We start from the raw sequence: 16,929 nt of genomic DNA on the forward strand, positions 1-16,929 counted from the left end.
TTTTTGCTAACACGTGAATATATGTACCGTGAACAGCTATGCATACTAACGGAACAACGTATGAGAGTTTTCGTTACTGTCATGTCATCATTCGGGAGGCCCCATGTTGTCAATATTCGCAATATTTTCGTAATGCATTCTGTGAAAGTCGGGGTAGTCGGTAAAGTCGCTGACGGGTTGCATTTTGGTCAGAATAGCCTTGATGTTAGTTGGGATATTTTCCGCGTTGACGACATCTGGACGTATGTGTAGGTAAACCACTTCTAGACAACGACGGTAAAGTGAGTACACTGAATTAAAAAAAAATGAAATAAGCAATAGGTTGTTATTCAATTATTTTTCCACCGAATGTTTCGTTGTGTATCGGTAAATAAACATGTAATTGGAGGTGTGATATGCAGAGATCACACCACGGGGGAGTGGGAGGGGGGGGGGGGGGGGGGGGCGTTAGCCGGGTTTGTTAAATAGGCGCGCATCATTACGATAAGACCGATACACAGCGGAAAAACACAACACATAGGGTAACTCGCCCTTGAGTCGATTTTGCCCTTGAGTCGGATATTTTTATTTTTGTAGTTTTCAAAGATCAGTTTTGTTTAGCATGATTTGTGACGCTATAACGAACAGTTTACCCTTCATACTCAAAATAAATACAATTTTGAAATGAAATGTTATCAAATATGATCTCACGATACATTTGGATTCGTTTAAGTTTTAATTACTTCTGGGGACGGAAAATTCAGAATTTTCCATTATCGATTATCTTTATACCATCGGCATTTTGGTCAGATACGTTTGACAGCATTCACAAATGACTTTATATTGAAAACATAACCTAATTCTATAATAATGAAAGGTAATTTTCAGTGGTTTGCTTTATTGTATAGGTATTACAGTAAACAATTAATTAAAACTCAATTAGCCCTTGAGGCGAACGCAATTCTCCCTTATGGCGAACATGAGTTTATTTAATGGCAGAGGCATACGAGTGAGAATTAATCACATATTTATTCCAATTAGCATGACTCAATCTATAAAGAATCCCATAGCTCACAAACAACAAGAATCACACGATGTTTTATCTTTTTAAGTCTGTACTTTTCTTTGTCACTCCCAGTGCAACAAATGGTTCCGCTGTTGTAAAAGTCGGATAGACACTACAAGAGACCATGTCATTTTTCATCTTTTTATAACTTACTTTCGTCAACATGTTGACATAGGAATAAAGTTATAAAATCAACACATGGCTGTTACTGTGCAATTTGCATTTTTATAAATATAGGGAATGGATTACCAAACAAAGTGCTAAACAAATCTGTGTCCGTGTTAAGGGCGAATGTGTCCGACTCATGGGCGAATTCAGTGGGTATTGTTATTCAACTATTTTTCAATGAACATTAGCTGGGAATCAAATAATTATTTGTTATATAGATTCATATGATATGATAGCTTAAGCCTGCACAAGCTGAGTCCCGGCTTTGATCACAAAGCTTTTTATTATAGACTTATACCGCTAACCCGTCCGACTCAAGGGCGAGTTACCCTATTTAATTCGTAGAAAATTGATACTTTTGCAAAGTAAAAGTAAATTATACTTCAATATGTTGTGGACAAATTTCGGACGGCTTCAAGCAGTGACCTATATAGGTCCCTGCTTTAAGTTGGCATTGTTTACGAGTTGTTGTTTTACATCAAACGAACCTTTTGATCACAAGTCTATATGAAGATCAACATGCAGTTTCATCATGGACTTGCGAGTACAAATGAATATGATTGCATCCACATTGAATATTAGAATACGGTACATTTAGCCATATTAATTTCATTTAAGGACAAGACGGGCGCTGTACACAGAATTCTCATAGAGGAAAAAGAAATGAAGGCGTAGCGTACAGGTTCACATAATGTTATAATAGTCAGAGACATTTAAAACATTCACTGCATTAACATAATTGCCTCCTAAATTGTAGGCCTACATGCCTGCTGAATCATCTTAGCAATGATATATACCGGCACATCAAATCATAAAGACACAGCTCGGAAAACAAACTAAACACATTTGACAAGGTTTTGTTTCGAACATTCTACGTTTACTTTGTTTAAGCCCCCATTTACGTTTTATGAAAAGGCAAATAAAATTATATAAAGATGTATAGCGCACATACTGTTTTGCTCAGTTCTTTTACTCAATTCTTAAAAAAAATCAACAGCTCCGGTTATGACTAAGGAAACTTAATCAAACTACCAAAAGACAAAAGTGAAAATGCTTGTTGATATGTTCGCAAAGTTTAACGAGTTTTTTTTAACTGAACCGCAGAATTTTATAAGTATGCTTTTTAAACACAAACATGCAATTTTTGTTGTATATAATGTATCTTGAATTTTCTTTCGCACCTTTAAATTTAAGCAACCCTTTTGAAAAAAACTGTTGTAATAATGTATTGCTCGTCCGAGCTTACAACTATGGGGAATCCCCAAATTCCGCGTTCGTGAACTCCCCCACCCCCTCTGACTAGTAGGCAACATTGCGCTTCCTTGTATTATGCAATATTGCGAGGACAACGAACTCAGTCAGTAACATTCGCGCCCAAACGTCTCAATAAATTATTGTTTAGGCTACTTGCCAGGTATGTGTATGGACACGAGTTCTCTGTTGTCCTCACTAAAAACCTGGTTATCCCTTTGTTCTTGCGGAAAGAACGCCATTTCTCCGTTGAACAACAATGGGTAACTGGTCACAGCGTCGTAAGCTATCCACGGGTGCGTGACATATGTGTTTATTAGGAGGCCCCGACCTGGTGGAATGTCGCCGTACCGGACTCGTTTACCTTTATAGTCCAGCCACAGCAGGCAAACATTACGATTAGTCGTGTTCACAAAGCTGACAAACGCCCTTATGTCATTATTAAGCGATTTAAGTGGCTGTGTGAATCTATTTTGAGCCATTATCAAGTATGATATTGTTCGTCAGCTATGTGATCTAAAATGTAAACAATGAACATGTATTACATTATCACCGGTTAGAGGTTACATTCAACTTATATCCCTCCCCCCCCCCCCCCACACACAAAATAAGATAATGTGGTAGTTTTATTAGTCGAAAGAAATGAACCTAGAACATTACTAAACACATTAAAAATAACTGATATAATACTTAAGTTTACTTACAGTACATTTTTTATATACAAGTACACTTCTTAACGCTTAATATCAATTATACCGGTCGCGGGTGTTTCAAATGTGAAATATCCGAGACATTGTACAAAAACTTGACTAAATTAAGTCTCGTTTGAATACAGTACATCCGCTCATTTGGAAAGCATGCTCATTATGTTCGTTAAAAGGTACACGTCTGCAACATTTATACCATCGCGTAAGTTGATTCCTATTCGAGTAATTATGTATATATTAGTGTATATCATATTTGTTATTTAGCCGTGTCGATCGGATGCTTCAGCACGTGGTATCGGTTTGGCTTAATCGTTTTTGCACGTGGGTTACTCAATCAATAAAAAAACAAAATTAGTAAAAACAGCAATATGGCTCATATGAATATTATGGAGCGCAACCGCGCATGTTGGCATTTTGCAGACAACCGACACCACGTGCTTAAGCTTCCTATCGTCACGGATGAATGATTTTATAGTTGACTTAATGTTGTCGAATGATGAAATGTGCAATTTGCGTTGCGTTATGTAGAACTCGCAAATTGTAACTTACCAAGAGTCTACACGTTGCTGCTTCACTATTAATCTACACATTGTATGTAGATATCTAGACAAAAAACAATCGGAGCCCAGATATATTGTAGGTTATAACATTTTATACGCTTCATTCATTTTTATTTTGTTCTTTACGTTTAGATTTTGTTAATATCTGTATTGACGAATAACCACTAAATTATTGGTAATAATGACCGTATTATACAAATACAGTCAAACCTGAATTCAGCGGTCAGTCAAGGGAAATGGCCAAAGTGACCGTTGTTCACAGGTGACCGTCGAATTCGGATCACAATTTTTAGATGGTTTGTCAGTTGGTAGTAGTGCTTCCTCGTTACCCCACCCAGTCGTTTGCATACAGTGTTAAACAGATGCTCATTGCCGTTAACTAAGCATAATAACAGAATTTACTTACATTGAATAATACATAATATTATCTTATAGATCGATTTAATTTCATAATGTTATTAAACTAAAGCAATTAATTTATCAACGCTAGTATAATTGTTTACTCATGCATCTTGATTATTCAGTAAATAAAACTTGTGACGTGCCGTTGACGTCACGTCCGTACAAGTCTAAAAAGCGGATTCGCTTTCATAAACCGATAGTACGGTGATATTGTACTGTTCTAATTCAAAGAAAAGACTCAAAAAGTTTGTTAAAATTTATTCGTACGCAAACATCTCACAAAAAGCATTTTAATTCAACAACCTCATACAAAATACAACGCTTCCAAGTCACATTTGCATTCGATTCATACTTCTCCATAATTTCTCGCTTACGCTTAAGCACACTCTATACTTGCGTACGTCCAACACAGAGCTCACTTGCTATTACACGCGAACTTTTTCCAGATTCATATAGTTTCAAACACTTGACTCGCTTCTCTAATGTGAGGAACTTAAGTTTACCACTTATTGTTATTCCGTGATTTATTATTCCGATTGCTTTTAAAAGTGTTGTGAACGCTAGAAAGCTCTTTTAAAGAATGATCCTAAAATGTTATTTTACAATCGATACTCAATGTACTAATTAGCGGTCATTTAATTAGCGATTATTACTTCAAACGTGTCAAAAACTCTGACATATTTTCTGTTGAAGAAACCCCCACAATTATCACCGGAAAACAAACCTTCTCAACACCTTATTATTTGTTTACTCGCAGCGGGCCTCTTTTATAATATCAAAGGCAATTACCGCTATCAAACGCTTTAACCGCAAAATAGACGGACAAATGATGTGCAGTGTTATTAATTTTCGCGACTCGAGACGACAGACGCGTGACCGTTGATTTCAGTTCAAACATGAATTTCGGAGTTGAATATAGTGGCCGTTGGCCGTTATGGACAGGTGGCCGTTAAATTCAGGTGTAATATAGAGTGTTTTTCGTCGGGGGGATTCCAGACTGACCGTTGTCTGCAGGTGACCGGTAAATTCAGGTGGCCGTTAGGTCAGTTTCGACTGTACTTTGGTAGAACAGTGTATGAGACTAATAAAATAAAAGCCACGGGAACATATGCAGTTAAATGTATGCATTTGAAAGGAAACTTGAAGGCAATGAAAACTAGCAACACCATGTTAAACAAATGATAATGTTGTGTAAACCACGAATCGAATAACAAAACTTGGCACGCGTGAATATGACTGCAGGGCAAAAGAACAGCATACATCAAATATGATATAAACATAATAAATTGTCGAACAAACTTAAGAACATTCGTCTAAACTTAATCGTTATGTTTTTCAACATCAGTTGTCATGATGATACACATTGCCAACTGCTGGTCTCGCGAGCTACTTGGTTATAATCTTGTCATGCATAGCATACATGCATCAACGCATCTAAAAAACGAAGGAAAATTTACATTGTATAAGTGGTGATTCAGACGAACGCTACTTAAAAAGATGACGCTGTTTATTTAAAACGTGAGTTTACGTCAGTGATTGATTTCACCAGTTACGACTCGCATACACAATAACATGTTTATGTAAACACGCGTGCAAGCAACACGGATAGTTCGTAATAAATGTTCTTTTCTGTATACTATACTTCAAGTAATAATTAATATCGAGTTTAAAAAACAATAGACTGTGGACATAAACTGACAAAATTAATGGCGAATATCGTTTGCCTCGTTGCGCTGTTCTTCGTACACTGCATCTACGCACATGGTCCGTCGAACTCGGAGGGAATCAGCGAGTCTAGCACAACCCTGTTTTCGTACACGTGTAACGGCGACAATGGAGTCCCGTGTAGCGGGCACGGGAGTTGCTACTCCGGAGTTTGCTCTTGTAATATTGGCTTTACGGGCATCACGTGTGAATTACAGATCGGAGGGGCCCTCAACGTCAACAATACAGTGATAAGGGACCGTTCGTTACTGGACCTTCTTCAGTCAGGTTTCAATTTACTTTCAACGCTAGACACGGAAATGGCGTCGTTTAGGAGTGGAAATAACACCGTGGAAGTTGCCAACTTTCCTGTTATGGAGCGAGAAACCGTTGTACCACTGAGCGCGTGTAGCGCCACTGAGAGAGATCCCTGTAATGGCAACGGACGTTGTCGATCTGGCGCGTGCGATTGTATGCCTGGATACTCCGGATTTCGTTGTGAACTTTCATCATCGGTTGGTTTCTGCAACACGTACAGAGCGTGCGCAGAATGCACCGCGTTCTTAGAGGTTTGTCCAGACAGCTGCGCTTACATGGCACAGTTCAATCTTGTGTATGGCTTCCCCACCACCGTGTCGTCCGGGTTTCGGTATTGCCGCTCTCGAAGTGCCGTGCGCCGCTGCTCTATCTATTACATGCAGGAGAGCGAAACCCCACAGGGATGGAAGACCATTATTGTGAAACCTTGTCCAAGTGAAATGGACCCTTTGTCATCAGTTCCACCATTTATATCAACAACGTCATCCGACGCTCCTGTTTTTGATGACAAAACATCCGCTACCACAGGAACCACCCAATCATCGACTTCTCAAGGTGTGAGCACTTCCACTACCGGATTTACACGATCATCGACGTCCCAATCTTTGAGTACGTCCACTATCGGAACTACACGATCATCGACTTCTCAAGCTTTGACAACTTCCACCACCGGAACTACCCGATCACCGACTACTCAAGGTGTGAGCACTTCCACTACAACCCCGACCATCAAGGCTATTCTGGACACTCCGACGTCACTTCCTACAGACACTCAACACGACGGACACAAAGTCGGTCCCTCTGATAGAGCAACAGCTGCTCCGAAAGGTGCCGGTTCCGCCTCCCATGCCAACCTGGTGCTGTTCCTTGGTAGTATCGTGGTACTTTTGAACATCTGACAGCATGACGTTTAGTTTGGGAAGTGTATTGATCATGCTTATCTGGGATTTCCTGCATTTACTTACAATGAAAGAAAAACGGACTAATATTTTGTATTATATACGTGTATGTTCACTAAACTTATGCATACGCCGTAACTAAGTTTATAATGTAGCTAGTATGACCCTGTGCATTTTGTTTGTAAAACGCTTTAAGCGGATTTTCTGAAGTAAAGAATGGTACAATATGTGCACTTAAATGGTCTCAAATTGAACGTGCAAATAGTAATAGTTAAATGCCAAATAATATTTTATAGATACATGTTAGATGTTAATTAAAAATATAACTGAAGACGAAAATCGTTTATTTCACGCAAACGCATAATTTAACAAAACAGAAAATATACATATAGTTGAATATTTTCAGCTACGTGTATCTAATATCCGCCATCAATTAACGTCTTTAACATATACATGTGTATCATTTGAAATTTACTACTTGAATGACAGATGCGAAAGGCAAAGTTGACATTTGATTGTCAAATTATCGACGCATTTTCCAGTTTATGGCTTATCAATTATTATTTGGAAAGAAATTTCATGTATACTTTTCATAGTTTTTATTTAAAAAATACTATAAGAACGAAAATACATTCTCTTCAAATTTAAACACCTTGATTTTAGCAGATTTTTTGAGGGTATTTTTAAAATGTGTAATATAGAAAATATCACGAGTCAAATGTAAATCCGATTTTGTGTATCATTTAAATAAAGCTATGAATTATAACCATCCCCATTTAAATGCAATAATGACCCTGGGAAACAAAAAAAGTGCCGTCCAGCGTACTAAACTGCTTTAAACCGATGTCTTATTATTAACCCATTCATGCCTAGCGTCTAGAAACAAGGCTTTGGCAAGCAGCGTAGACCCAGATGAGACGCCGCATGATGCGGCGTCTCATCAGGGTCTGCGCTGTTTGCTTAACGGAATTTCTGAAAGAAATATTCTAAATATAGAAATAAATATACTGGACATCCCTAATTATTTAAATAAATTGATCCAATTTAGAAGGATGTGAGAGTCCACTAGGCATAAATGGGTTAAAGAATGTGTGACGTTTTAATATAAGAAAGATATGAATAACAAGTATCTGAACGATGATTACTAGTATTTTAGCATTAAAATATTGTTGGACTTGAATGACACTTTTCCTTTAGGTTATCTATTTCACGGTACATTACTTATAACGCACGAACATTTGAAATGTGAGATCACTTATACCTTAGGGTTAGGGCATCTAAATACAATTGGGATAGACATAAAATCAATCCGTTTCGATTATTGTCTTCGAATTCCTGAATACCTCATAAGCATACTTTTATTCGTGAACAAGTCTAGCATTATTTCAATATATAGTGTTCTACCGGGGTATGTGGCTGTGATATCTGTACAATACTATGTGTTATTTATAAACATTTGAATGACATAATATCAATGCAAAATACTGTTAAAAAAATTATTTTGTCGAACAATTAAATCATTTAAATAAAAATATCTTTCAACTTAAATATAAAAAGCGATCATATACGCAAGTTCGGTGGTTTGTTTGGTGATTGTATCTGTGTGCGAATATATATCTATATGATTATTTTGTTTCACAAAAAATAGCCGCGTTTTAATACACGGTTATTTATATAAATATATAAATAAATTTAATAAAACAATATTATAACAGTTAAAAAGACATATACATATAATTATATTCTCATATGTAGAGCATTAATTTATAAACATAACTAACTTGATACATTTGTACAGGCAAAATATAGAAACTTTATTCAAGCACAACATTATTGTTCAAGGTCCATATTTATCTTTCAATATCATCAAGGGCGACTATTTCTTAGGCGTCCTGGGTTTCTGCTCAATTGCTTTACGGGAACCTATCTCGAGGCGACTCATTTCCGCTTCCGGTGCGACGCCTCTAGTCGTTTCATTGCGTTGCTGAAATAGAATTTACTTTTCTATACATGTTGGCATGTGTAGGCATGATTGCGTGTCAGATATAAAATCACCATAATAATCTGTTAAATAACGAGTGAAATCCGAAAATTATGATTTTATCATTATGGTTTCTCCTTCACCCGTTTCTTAACATATGATGTTATATCTAAGTTTTTATATGATTATATCTGACACACATATTTAATTCCTTGGTTAAATGCAGTCTTATGAGTCAGCCAACGAAGAGAACGGAAATGGACAGCAGTAAAAACATGCAAATCAACAGCAATCAATTACTCTTTGATTATCAACAGCAATCAATTACGCTTTGACTATTACTTGATTTAATTTATTTTTAATGTTCTGAATGAACTGAAACATGAATACAGTTTTCATTTCGGTCGTGATAATAACTAATGGTTATAATGTCCGTATTTCGAACTTGTCGCCATTATTTCAGATCCAAAATTATATGTATTTCATCGATGCACCGCGTTTGTCGCGAAATAAATTAACCAATGTTGTTGCTATTTCTGAAGAATTACAGCATGCTCATTTTCCAATCTTTCATATATACATTTATAATTAATAAGTAGTCCAAACCATATGACATAAAGGCTCTATTCTTGTTACCACAACTGCCATAACTATTTGCCCACTCGCGTGCACCAGAAAACATAATTAACTATAGGCTCAGTCACGTGCAACAGAAAATGGCAATGCCTTAATTCACTTCCACATGCACTATTGATTAATTATGCCAGTTCATCCATGTGAATTTATAAGCGGTATTAAGTTACTTATTCGGTCAACTAGTATCTTATGTTTTAAATGAATTCCTTTTTGCAACGAATATGACCGCATTTCACGGAAAACAGTAAAAATGTACAACATCCGGACCAATGATTCCGATAGTTTGGGATGGGATGGAAATTCGCCTCAACGGATAAGATAAGTGTTAAAGTATCTTGCAATCGTGATCAATTTGACTTCATATAATTAGTAATTTTCCAACTAAGAAGACAATAACCAGAAAAGATTTAAACATGTGATTGAGTCAAAAAAAACAAATTAAAATCCCCTTAAATTCCTTTAAGCAAACAGCGCAGACCCTGATGAGACGCCGCATCACGTGGCGTCTCAGCTGGGTCTACGCTGTTTGCCAAAGCCGTTTTTAAATGGGTTAAAATCCCCATGTATCCAAGTCCCACTATGTACGGCCTACCCGCTCCTGATATCTTCGCTCGTAGTACGCCATGTCGTCCTCGCCTGTTCGTCGCATGGAGGACACGCGCTCAGCCTGGTCGTCGAATATCTCGTCATCCGGGCCCGTCAGACCTGTAGTCACGTGATAGTAAATACCACAAACAACGAGGGGTTTTCTTTACCTTAGTAAGACCTATTTATGCGCAAATAGTGATTTCAATTCACCCGACCGATCCCGACACTCAAACTTAATAGTTCGAAAAATTACTTATCTTGCATTAAACCATGTTAAAGAGAGATTTTGGAGATATCTGTCCTATTTTTTTTTATCCGTGTTAAACTTGGAAATAACTCGTATATTGCTATAAAAAGATAATAACAATATTTGGTCAACTTATAAACATTTGATTTTTTTAAAGATGTTATTGGAAAAAAAATGTTGGGGCTATAAGTGCACTACAATTCATTTTTGTAGCGAGATCATAGCATACTTGTATGCATTTCTACTTTTTGTGAAAAAGTTAACATTTCATTTTAAAGAGAATAATTATGTAATACCAGTTATTGAAACTAATTCAAATACATGACGTCTTAAAACTATACAATTTATACGACAATTTTTGCGACGAATAGAACAGTGCAGTATTTGCGGTTTTGAAATGTTAACGTTTCTTTTAATTGATTGCTTTCAACCCATCATTTAATTTGTCAACGCGATTTAATTGCTTAGTGAACATTTATTAATGAATCAAAAACCTGCCAAGCTTAATTTTAATGTACTATTGCTCAATTCTTCCGTTTCAATGAATGAATAAACACCGCAGCATTAATCACATTATGAATTGCCCATATTCACAAGAATATTTAAAACAATGGTATAGTTAATACTTATTTCGGGTTTAAATATAAACAAAATGGTTTGATACCACTTACTAGCATCCTGACTCAGTAAGTACTGTATGTTGCAAAGATTTCAGCCATCAAACATCTACACGTGAGAAATATCTTGCGCATAATAAAAAAAGAACAAAAAAAGTTCGGTTGAACTGCCTACTCTATTAAATGGAGATGTACGGATAAACACACATTGAAGTGTTTTTTTTTTCTCGTGCTGAAAAACTAGAGGTTACACTCTACCTGACGCCTTCTTGCGCATCTGATGTTGTTTAATTGCTTGAACGTTGCTTCTTAAGAAGGGATTATCCGATGATGTCACAGACTGCTCTAGAAAACCCTTATTTGGAGCCCCTAAAATATACCTTCGAAGTAAATGACAAATACTAGAAGTACCGGTATACATGTATCAGTCTTTTTAACACATACTTTTTACACCGACAAGAAAATTAAACGATCACATGAACGGCTATTGATATGAACAAAAAGAAAAATATGTACTGGTAAACATTTGGAGATAACTACAGAAACATTTATATATTAAATTATTAAGAACATCATAACTGTGATAAGACATAATTAAAAAGTGTGTTGTGACACCTTTTCCGCTCGGGTCCAGCCTCATGTATCCATCCGCCATTGAGGAGAACCCCGTGATACCGCCCATGGCCGCGTACGGTGTCGCCTCGCCCAGGGGGTGGCCCCGGGCCTCCCGTTCTGCCCCTGTCTCCACGATCATACGGTGATCGCTGAGTGGCGAGCCGCAACCACAGCTGAACGAACTCTTGAAACCCGTGCATTTCGTGCAACCCGCTGAAGTGAAATACAGACACGGCGTTAAATACAACCCTTATAGGTATAAATAGCATCTAAAGGTACGTCATTTGGGGTATGCCGTTATAATGGAATTGTTTTTTTATTTAGCGATTCCGTAATACATTTTTACTGTCAGCGAAACAGCTATGTAAACCATTTTAATTCGTCTATTTTGTTTAAAATGAATATGACCCTTTCAAACACATATTTCTGCTGACTGACGAAGCTAATTGTCCCAGCGATATAGTGACTGTAAAGTCAAATTCTGTACCTGATACTTAAATTCTATTTTTCACATTCTTACCCTTCGAGCACACAAATTTTCCAAACTCCTTGTGCTCGTCTGCGGTATGTTTACAATGGCAACGAATGGGTTGGGATCCATTCAGTGGCACATAATGGTATGAGGCACATTTACACCCAGAGGAGCGACACGGCAGCTTAATGGGTCGCTCGGTGGGAACCACGTCGAAGTCGGTTTTGTGCTGCTTGTAGCGGTGTTTGCAGAAACACGGGGTCTCCGGTCCCACCAGCTTACAGTCCATCCCGGTGGGCGACGTAAAAGCGGTGTACAGCCGATTCTTCATGCGCTTTGTAGATTTAACATGAAGAAAGAGTAAGTATTTAGGATTATACTGGCTTTTAAACATTATTATCAAAAACAGTTTTACAGCTTCTTGCATAGAGATCATATGGCCATGCCACACATTGTAAGGGTAATTGGCTTGCGGGCTTCAGCTTATATCAATGAATTATTGACTGTAAAAAATAAATTATAAAATATATACTTATCATTCTCAATAAGATCAAGCATGCATAAAATTATCACATGCTTTAAAGGGGATTTTCACAGATTTTGGCATGTTTTGAAGTTTTTTATTAAATGCTTTATATTGATAAATGTAAACATTGGATCTAAAAAGTTCCAGTAAAAAATCAAGAATAAAATTAAAAAAAGGAAAAAAAGTAGCCCGCAGCAGGGCTCGAACCAGTGACCCCCGGAATCATGGAGTAAAAACCAATTAGACCGCTCGGTCATCCTGCCAATTATATATTGTTGACGTATTTTATACTTTATATAAGCAATCTTCGTAGTTTCACAAAATTAAACGACAACAACAGAACTGTCCAAATTATTCAATCGTTTCGCGTTGCAACGCTTTATAATTTTCATTTTTTTAATCGTCAAAAGATGCATATAATGGCTGTATTAGACCATGGTAAATGTTCAGTATTACTGTTTCCTCACAAATACCATAACTAAAACGAAAATTTGCAAATCTTAAACAACTTTTTTCAATTTTGTCAATTTACCAAAACGTGAAAAAATCCCTTTAAGAAAAGAGATCATTGTATTTTTCTTTTGCTCAACGCTTTTAAGTGTCAGTTAGTTACCTTTAACATGAAATTAATGTACTTTGCTTATGTCTGTTAACGCTGATTTCTGTTAACATGTACAAGTTATAATTAAATGAATGCACTTTTTTGTCTACTGATTTTGTTATCATGTGGTTTTAATACCCAATTCATTGTTTACATGAACATACAATACTCTCATGCATACTGTATATCTTAATTACACATTTTTTGCACGCATGTATGACTGTCATATTATATGAATCACAATGAGTTGTACTATGCTTACATGAATAAAATATTTGTTCTGTTGTTGTTCTTTTATATGTACTGTTATACATATTTTTCGATACTAATTTCGTTCGTTTCACTTCATTTACAGCTATTGATAGTATAAAGCACATTTACATAACATTTTTAATTATGCTTATTCACTATCCTGTACCGTTAATGAAGTAAACTAATCTGCATGGATACAGATTCAGTTTAGCAATTTACTTGAAGTGTTTTGCCCTCCGAATAATAAATTAATAAATCAATAGGTTACTCTACCATTGGCAAGACTTTCTTCTTGTACTCCTCAAATTCTTCGGGTGTGAACATTTTACCGCCGTCATCGTCACCGACAATCCTGCATGGAAATCGTTCAATATTATTAAATCAGAATGAACGAAACAGTTGTTCTATTATAACGTGTTTGTCTTGTGAGACAACTTATAAAGTGTTTGGTTTGTGAGACAGTTTATAACGTATTTGGTTTGTGAGACAGCGTTTTACGTTAACGCGTTTGGTTGGGGAGACAGTCTGTATCGTGTTTGAATAGTAGGACAGTTTATAACGTATTTGGTTTGTGAGACAGCCTATAACGTGTTTGGTTAGTGAGACAGCGTATAACGCGTTTGGTTTGTGACACAGCTTACACTACAATCAAGTTAAGTGCACTCACACGGATTGCACCTACTAGAGCTTACACATTTTAGTAGAAAGATTGATATTCGAACTGTACGTTTGAAACGCACCTTTTGTATTCCACGTAATCGTCTACAGCCTGGCCTTTCGAGGCATCAAACTTCAAGTGATACTGCTGCTCAGCCATTATGAACAGTTGTCGCGGGCACTTCCTCTGTACTTGCAAACAAGTGTAGCACAAACTGTTTTAAGATTTGAAATTCAAAACTCACGCCAATATCTGATGTACAGGTCCACAAATCAGTATAAATCAGTATGCTTTGAAAGCACAATTTACGTTAACGTTTTCGAATCGTGTAAACCAATAGTTAAACTCATTGATTATTATTAAAACCATTTAAACAAAACAGGCTAGTAAATATTAACATTTGCATAGAAAAATGCGATAATATTTACAAAATTGACTTAATATACACCTTACCTTGAATGAACGAGGTGAAGCTTCCTAATCGTCGTGTTTAATTTATTAAATGAAACGAACATTTGGTCTTGGTAGAAATAATAAACAGATCGATAAGCAATCGATTGGAACAGGTGTATTTGAATGGAGCACATAATAAATCGACCCAATATAAACGAAAGTATGATGAAAATTTGCGTAGGCTGTTGTGGTATAAAGCTACATGTGGGTATTGGGAACGCCCAAATGTATACCGCAAACAACATCATCACCATGTGAACACCGTTCATATGAATATTATGATATCGACTCTCAGACGCCCTGTTAATACAATTTGTATCGCGAATGAAAAAACAAGACGTTTATCATAAGACTTGATAAATTGGAAATAAAGGTTGATATCGTTTCTTTTGAGAAGGAAGCACAACCTGACCTGTCGCACCTCTAAACGCTACATGTTTAGTAATTTTGGAATGAGATCGCTCGGCACAGGACATGGCGCAAAACGTATTTATTATCAGAGAGAGACAACACTGTCAGAAAAACGTACGTATTCCTGAACAAAGATCTTGGCTTTCAGTCAAATGACGGGTTTCAAATAATGGTATACGTCAGTTTAAGCGTTCTAAAACTACCGAAATAAAATATTGTCATGAAATCTTTACATTATCTAACCACACATCTTTGCCGTACTCGTTTAGCGGGTATGTAAATTGTACTTGAAGGACTGAATAGGCTACCAAAATTTTCCAGTAAGCTATAAATAACACTGGTGGACTTCCATTTTTTTTTTATCGAAAAGTATTGTGCTAAAATGTTTCATTTATAAGAAACAATAGTGTTTTTAAAGACCCGCGTCATGCGAAAATGGCTCTTATGCTATATGCGGCCAGCGTAGCTATGTTGCAGCCTGCGCATCTCGCAGTTTTGACAAAAGATACCACGAAACCATGCGCAGTTCCTAACCAGACAGCGCAATCGCGGAGACTGGGCATGAGCTACGCTAGCCGACGCGTCATATTAACCATTTCCGCATGACGTGGTTCTGATTTGAATGTGTCGAAAGAAAAATGCCTGTTAATAAAAATATTCAAATACCATATATTTCGATGGTGAACAAAAATACTCATAATAAGCCATGTGAGGACACATGATCTCCCAGAGTTTGATTTTAATTTACGTACATTAAAGCGTGGTTTGAATAGGCTACGTGCAATTTATATTGTACACAAATTTAATGCGGTGAAAATTTGACTGACAAGTGACAAAAACAACAATTCACTCCTTTGTTTTAAATCTTATTATTTAAAAAACTTATATTTCTAACTTTATTTCAAAGTCAGGATATTATACTTTAGCGTTTCCGATCGTTAAAATTGCAAATGACGATTGTATCTTTCAGCTGGCGATTAAAGTTGAAAATGTAAAAGAAAAGGCGACTGTAAAATTAAGTAACAAGGTTTCTCTATAAATGTTACAGTATTCCCTTCTTTCAAATAGCTCGGTAAGCAGCTGGAGCGTGCACGTCGCGAACGGGCCGGGGCGAGTCACCCGCAGAAGATTTTCTTGAAAACTTTTCCGAAGAATCGCCAAGCGGAATAGTAAATTTCCGTAGGTTGAATAGTGGTTTCACTTCATCGTCTGATCGAGGAGGGTCGGATAGGGGAACTTCTGCGTGCGGCTCTGTTAATCCAGCGAGTACCGTCATCCATCGAGCCGGACGTCCTGCCTTCCAGAACCTGGAAGGATCGCCAAGCGGAATTGTAATTGTCCGTGGGTAGATAGTGGTTTCACTACATCTCCGGAAGAGGAACGGGAGCCGCGGAGTAGGCAGCGTAGAGGACGGACGGGGCAGACGTGGCAGAGATGCAGACCACGATTTCGAGATGGCCCTTTGAAGATAATGGAAGTGTCCTAGGACGGCGGTACTTAGTACGCTCAACGTACTGAGGAAGCCGTTCTGGGGTTCGGGTCGACGGCTTGTGGCGTCTAGAGGCCATAAAGGCGGCACAGCGCGCGAGGAGCGGGAAGAACGTTAATTTTAACAGTCAGCACTCCCTTGGCGGAGTAACTTTGTCCTTTTAAGGCAACCAAACATGAATTGCATTAGAATCGTCTACCAGTGCACATTAAGGTCTCATTGGCCACCGTGCACTAATCTATTTGGATCAAAATTATTTCGTTGGCGAATACTAGTACCGCCGAAGTAAATTTGACCTACTTTGGCTAAAAATTAAATATTTTCCCCTG

At 37.2% G+C, this 16,929-nt stretch overlaps 4 protein-coding genes across 7 annotated transcripts in view; 2 read left to right on the forward strand and 2 right to left on the reverse strand.

Annotated features, from left to right (window-relative positions):
• Positions 1-16,929, forward strand: part of LOC127862171 (nucleoporin NUP35-like) — a 140,056-nt gene that overhangs the window by 71,615 nt on the left and 51,512 nt on the right. The gene's annotated exons all lie outside the window — the stretch shown is intronic.
• On the reverse strand, positions 15-3,032 carry LOC127862395 (von Hippel-Lindau disease tumor suppressor-like). The gene is made up of 2 exons (XM_052401490.1): positions 2,625-3,032; positions 15-290 (listed from the first exon to the last, which is right to left on the reverse strand). The coding sequence occupies exons 1-2, from the start codon at positions 2,944-2,946 to the stop codon at positions 88-90; spliced, it is 525 nt and encodes a 174-aa protein (XP_052257450.1). The 5' UTR covers positions 2,947-3,032; the 3' UTR covers positions 15-87.
• Positions 5,579-7,385, forward strand: LOC127862134 (threonine-rich protein-like). The gene has a single exon (XM_052401131.1). It carries the CDS (start codon positions 5,840-5,842, stop codon positions 7,052-7,054), a length of 1,215 nt encoding a protein of 404 aa, XP_052257091.1. The 5' UTR covers positions 5,579-5,839; the 3' UTR covers positions 7,055-7,385.
• LOC127862249 (protein FAM221A-like) lies at positions 7,382-14,815 on the reverse strand. Of its 3 annotated transcripts, none has more exons than XM_052401301.1 (8): positions 14,701-14,815; positions 14,330-14,433; positions 13,863-13,941; positions 12,259-12,544; positions 11,739-11,951; positions 11,382-11,492; positions 10,264-10,376; positions 7,382-9,038 (listed from the first exon to the last, which is right to left on the reverse strand). In XM_052401301.1, the coding sequence occupies exons 2-8, from the start codon at positions 14,404-14,406 to the stop codon at positions 8,931-8,933; spliced, it is 987 nt and encodes a 328-aa protein (XP_052257261.1). In that variant the 5' UTR covers positions 14,407-14,433; positions 14,701-14,815; the 3' UTR covers positions 7,382-8,930. The 3 variants fall into 3 exon arrangements, with proteins under 3 accessions (XP_052257261.1, XP_052257278.1, XP_052257269.1); XM_052401318.1 differs by having other exon boundaries at positions 14,330-14,461; positions 14,701-14,759; XM_052401309.1 differs by having other exon boundaries at positions 14,330-14,438; positions 14,701-14,754.

Source organism: Dreissena polymorpha, chromosome 1, assembly GCF_020536995.1.
Source record: "Dreissena polymorpha isolate Duluth1 chromosome 1, UMN_Dpol_1.0, whole genome shotgun sequence".
Classification (NCBI taxonomy): domain Eukaryota; kingdom Metazoa; phylum Mollusca; class Bivalvia; order Myida; family Dreissenidae; genus Dreissena; species Dreissena polymorpha.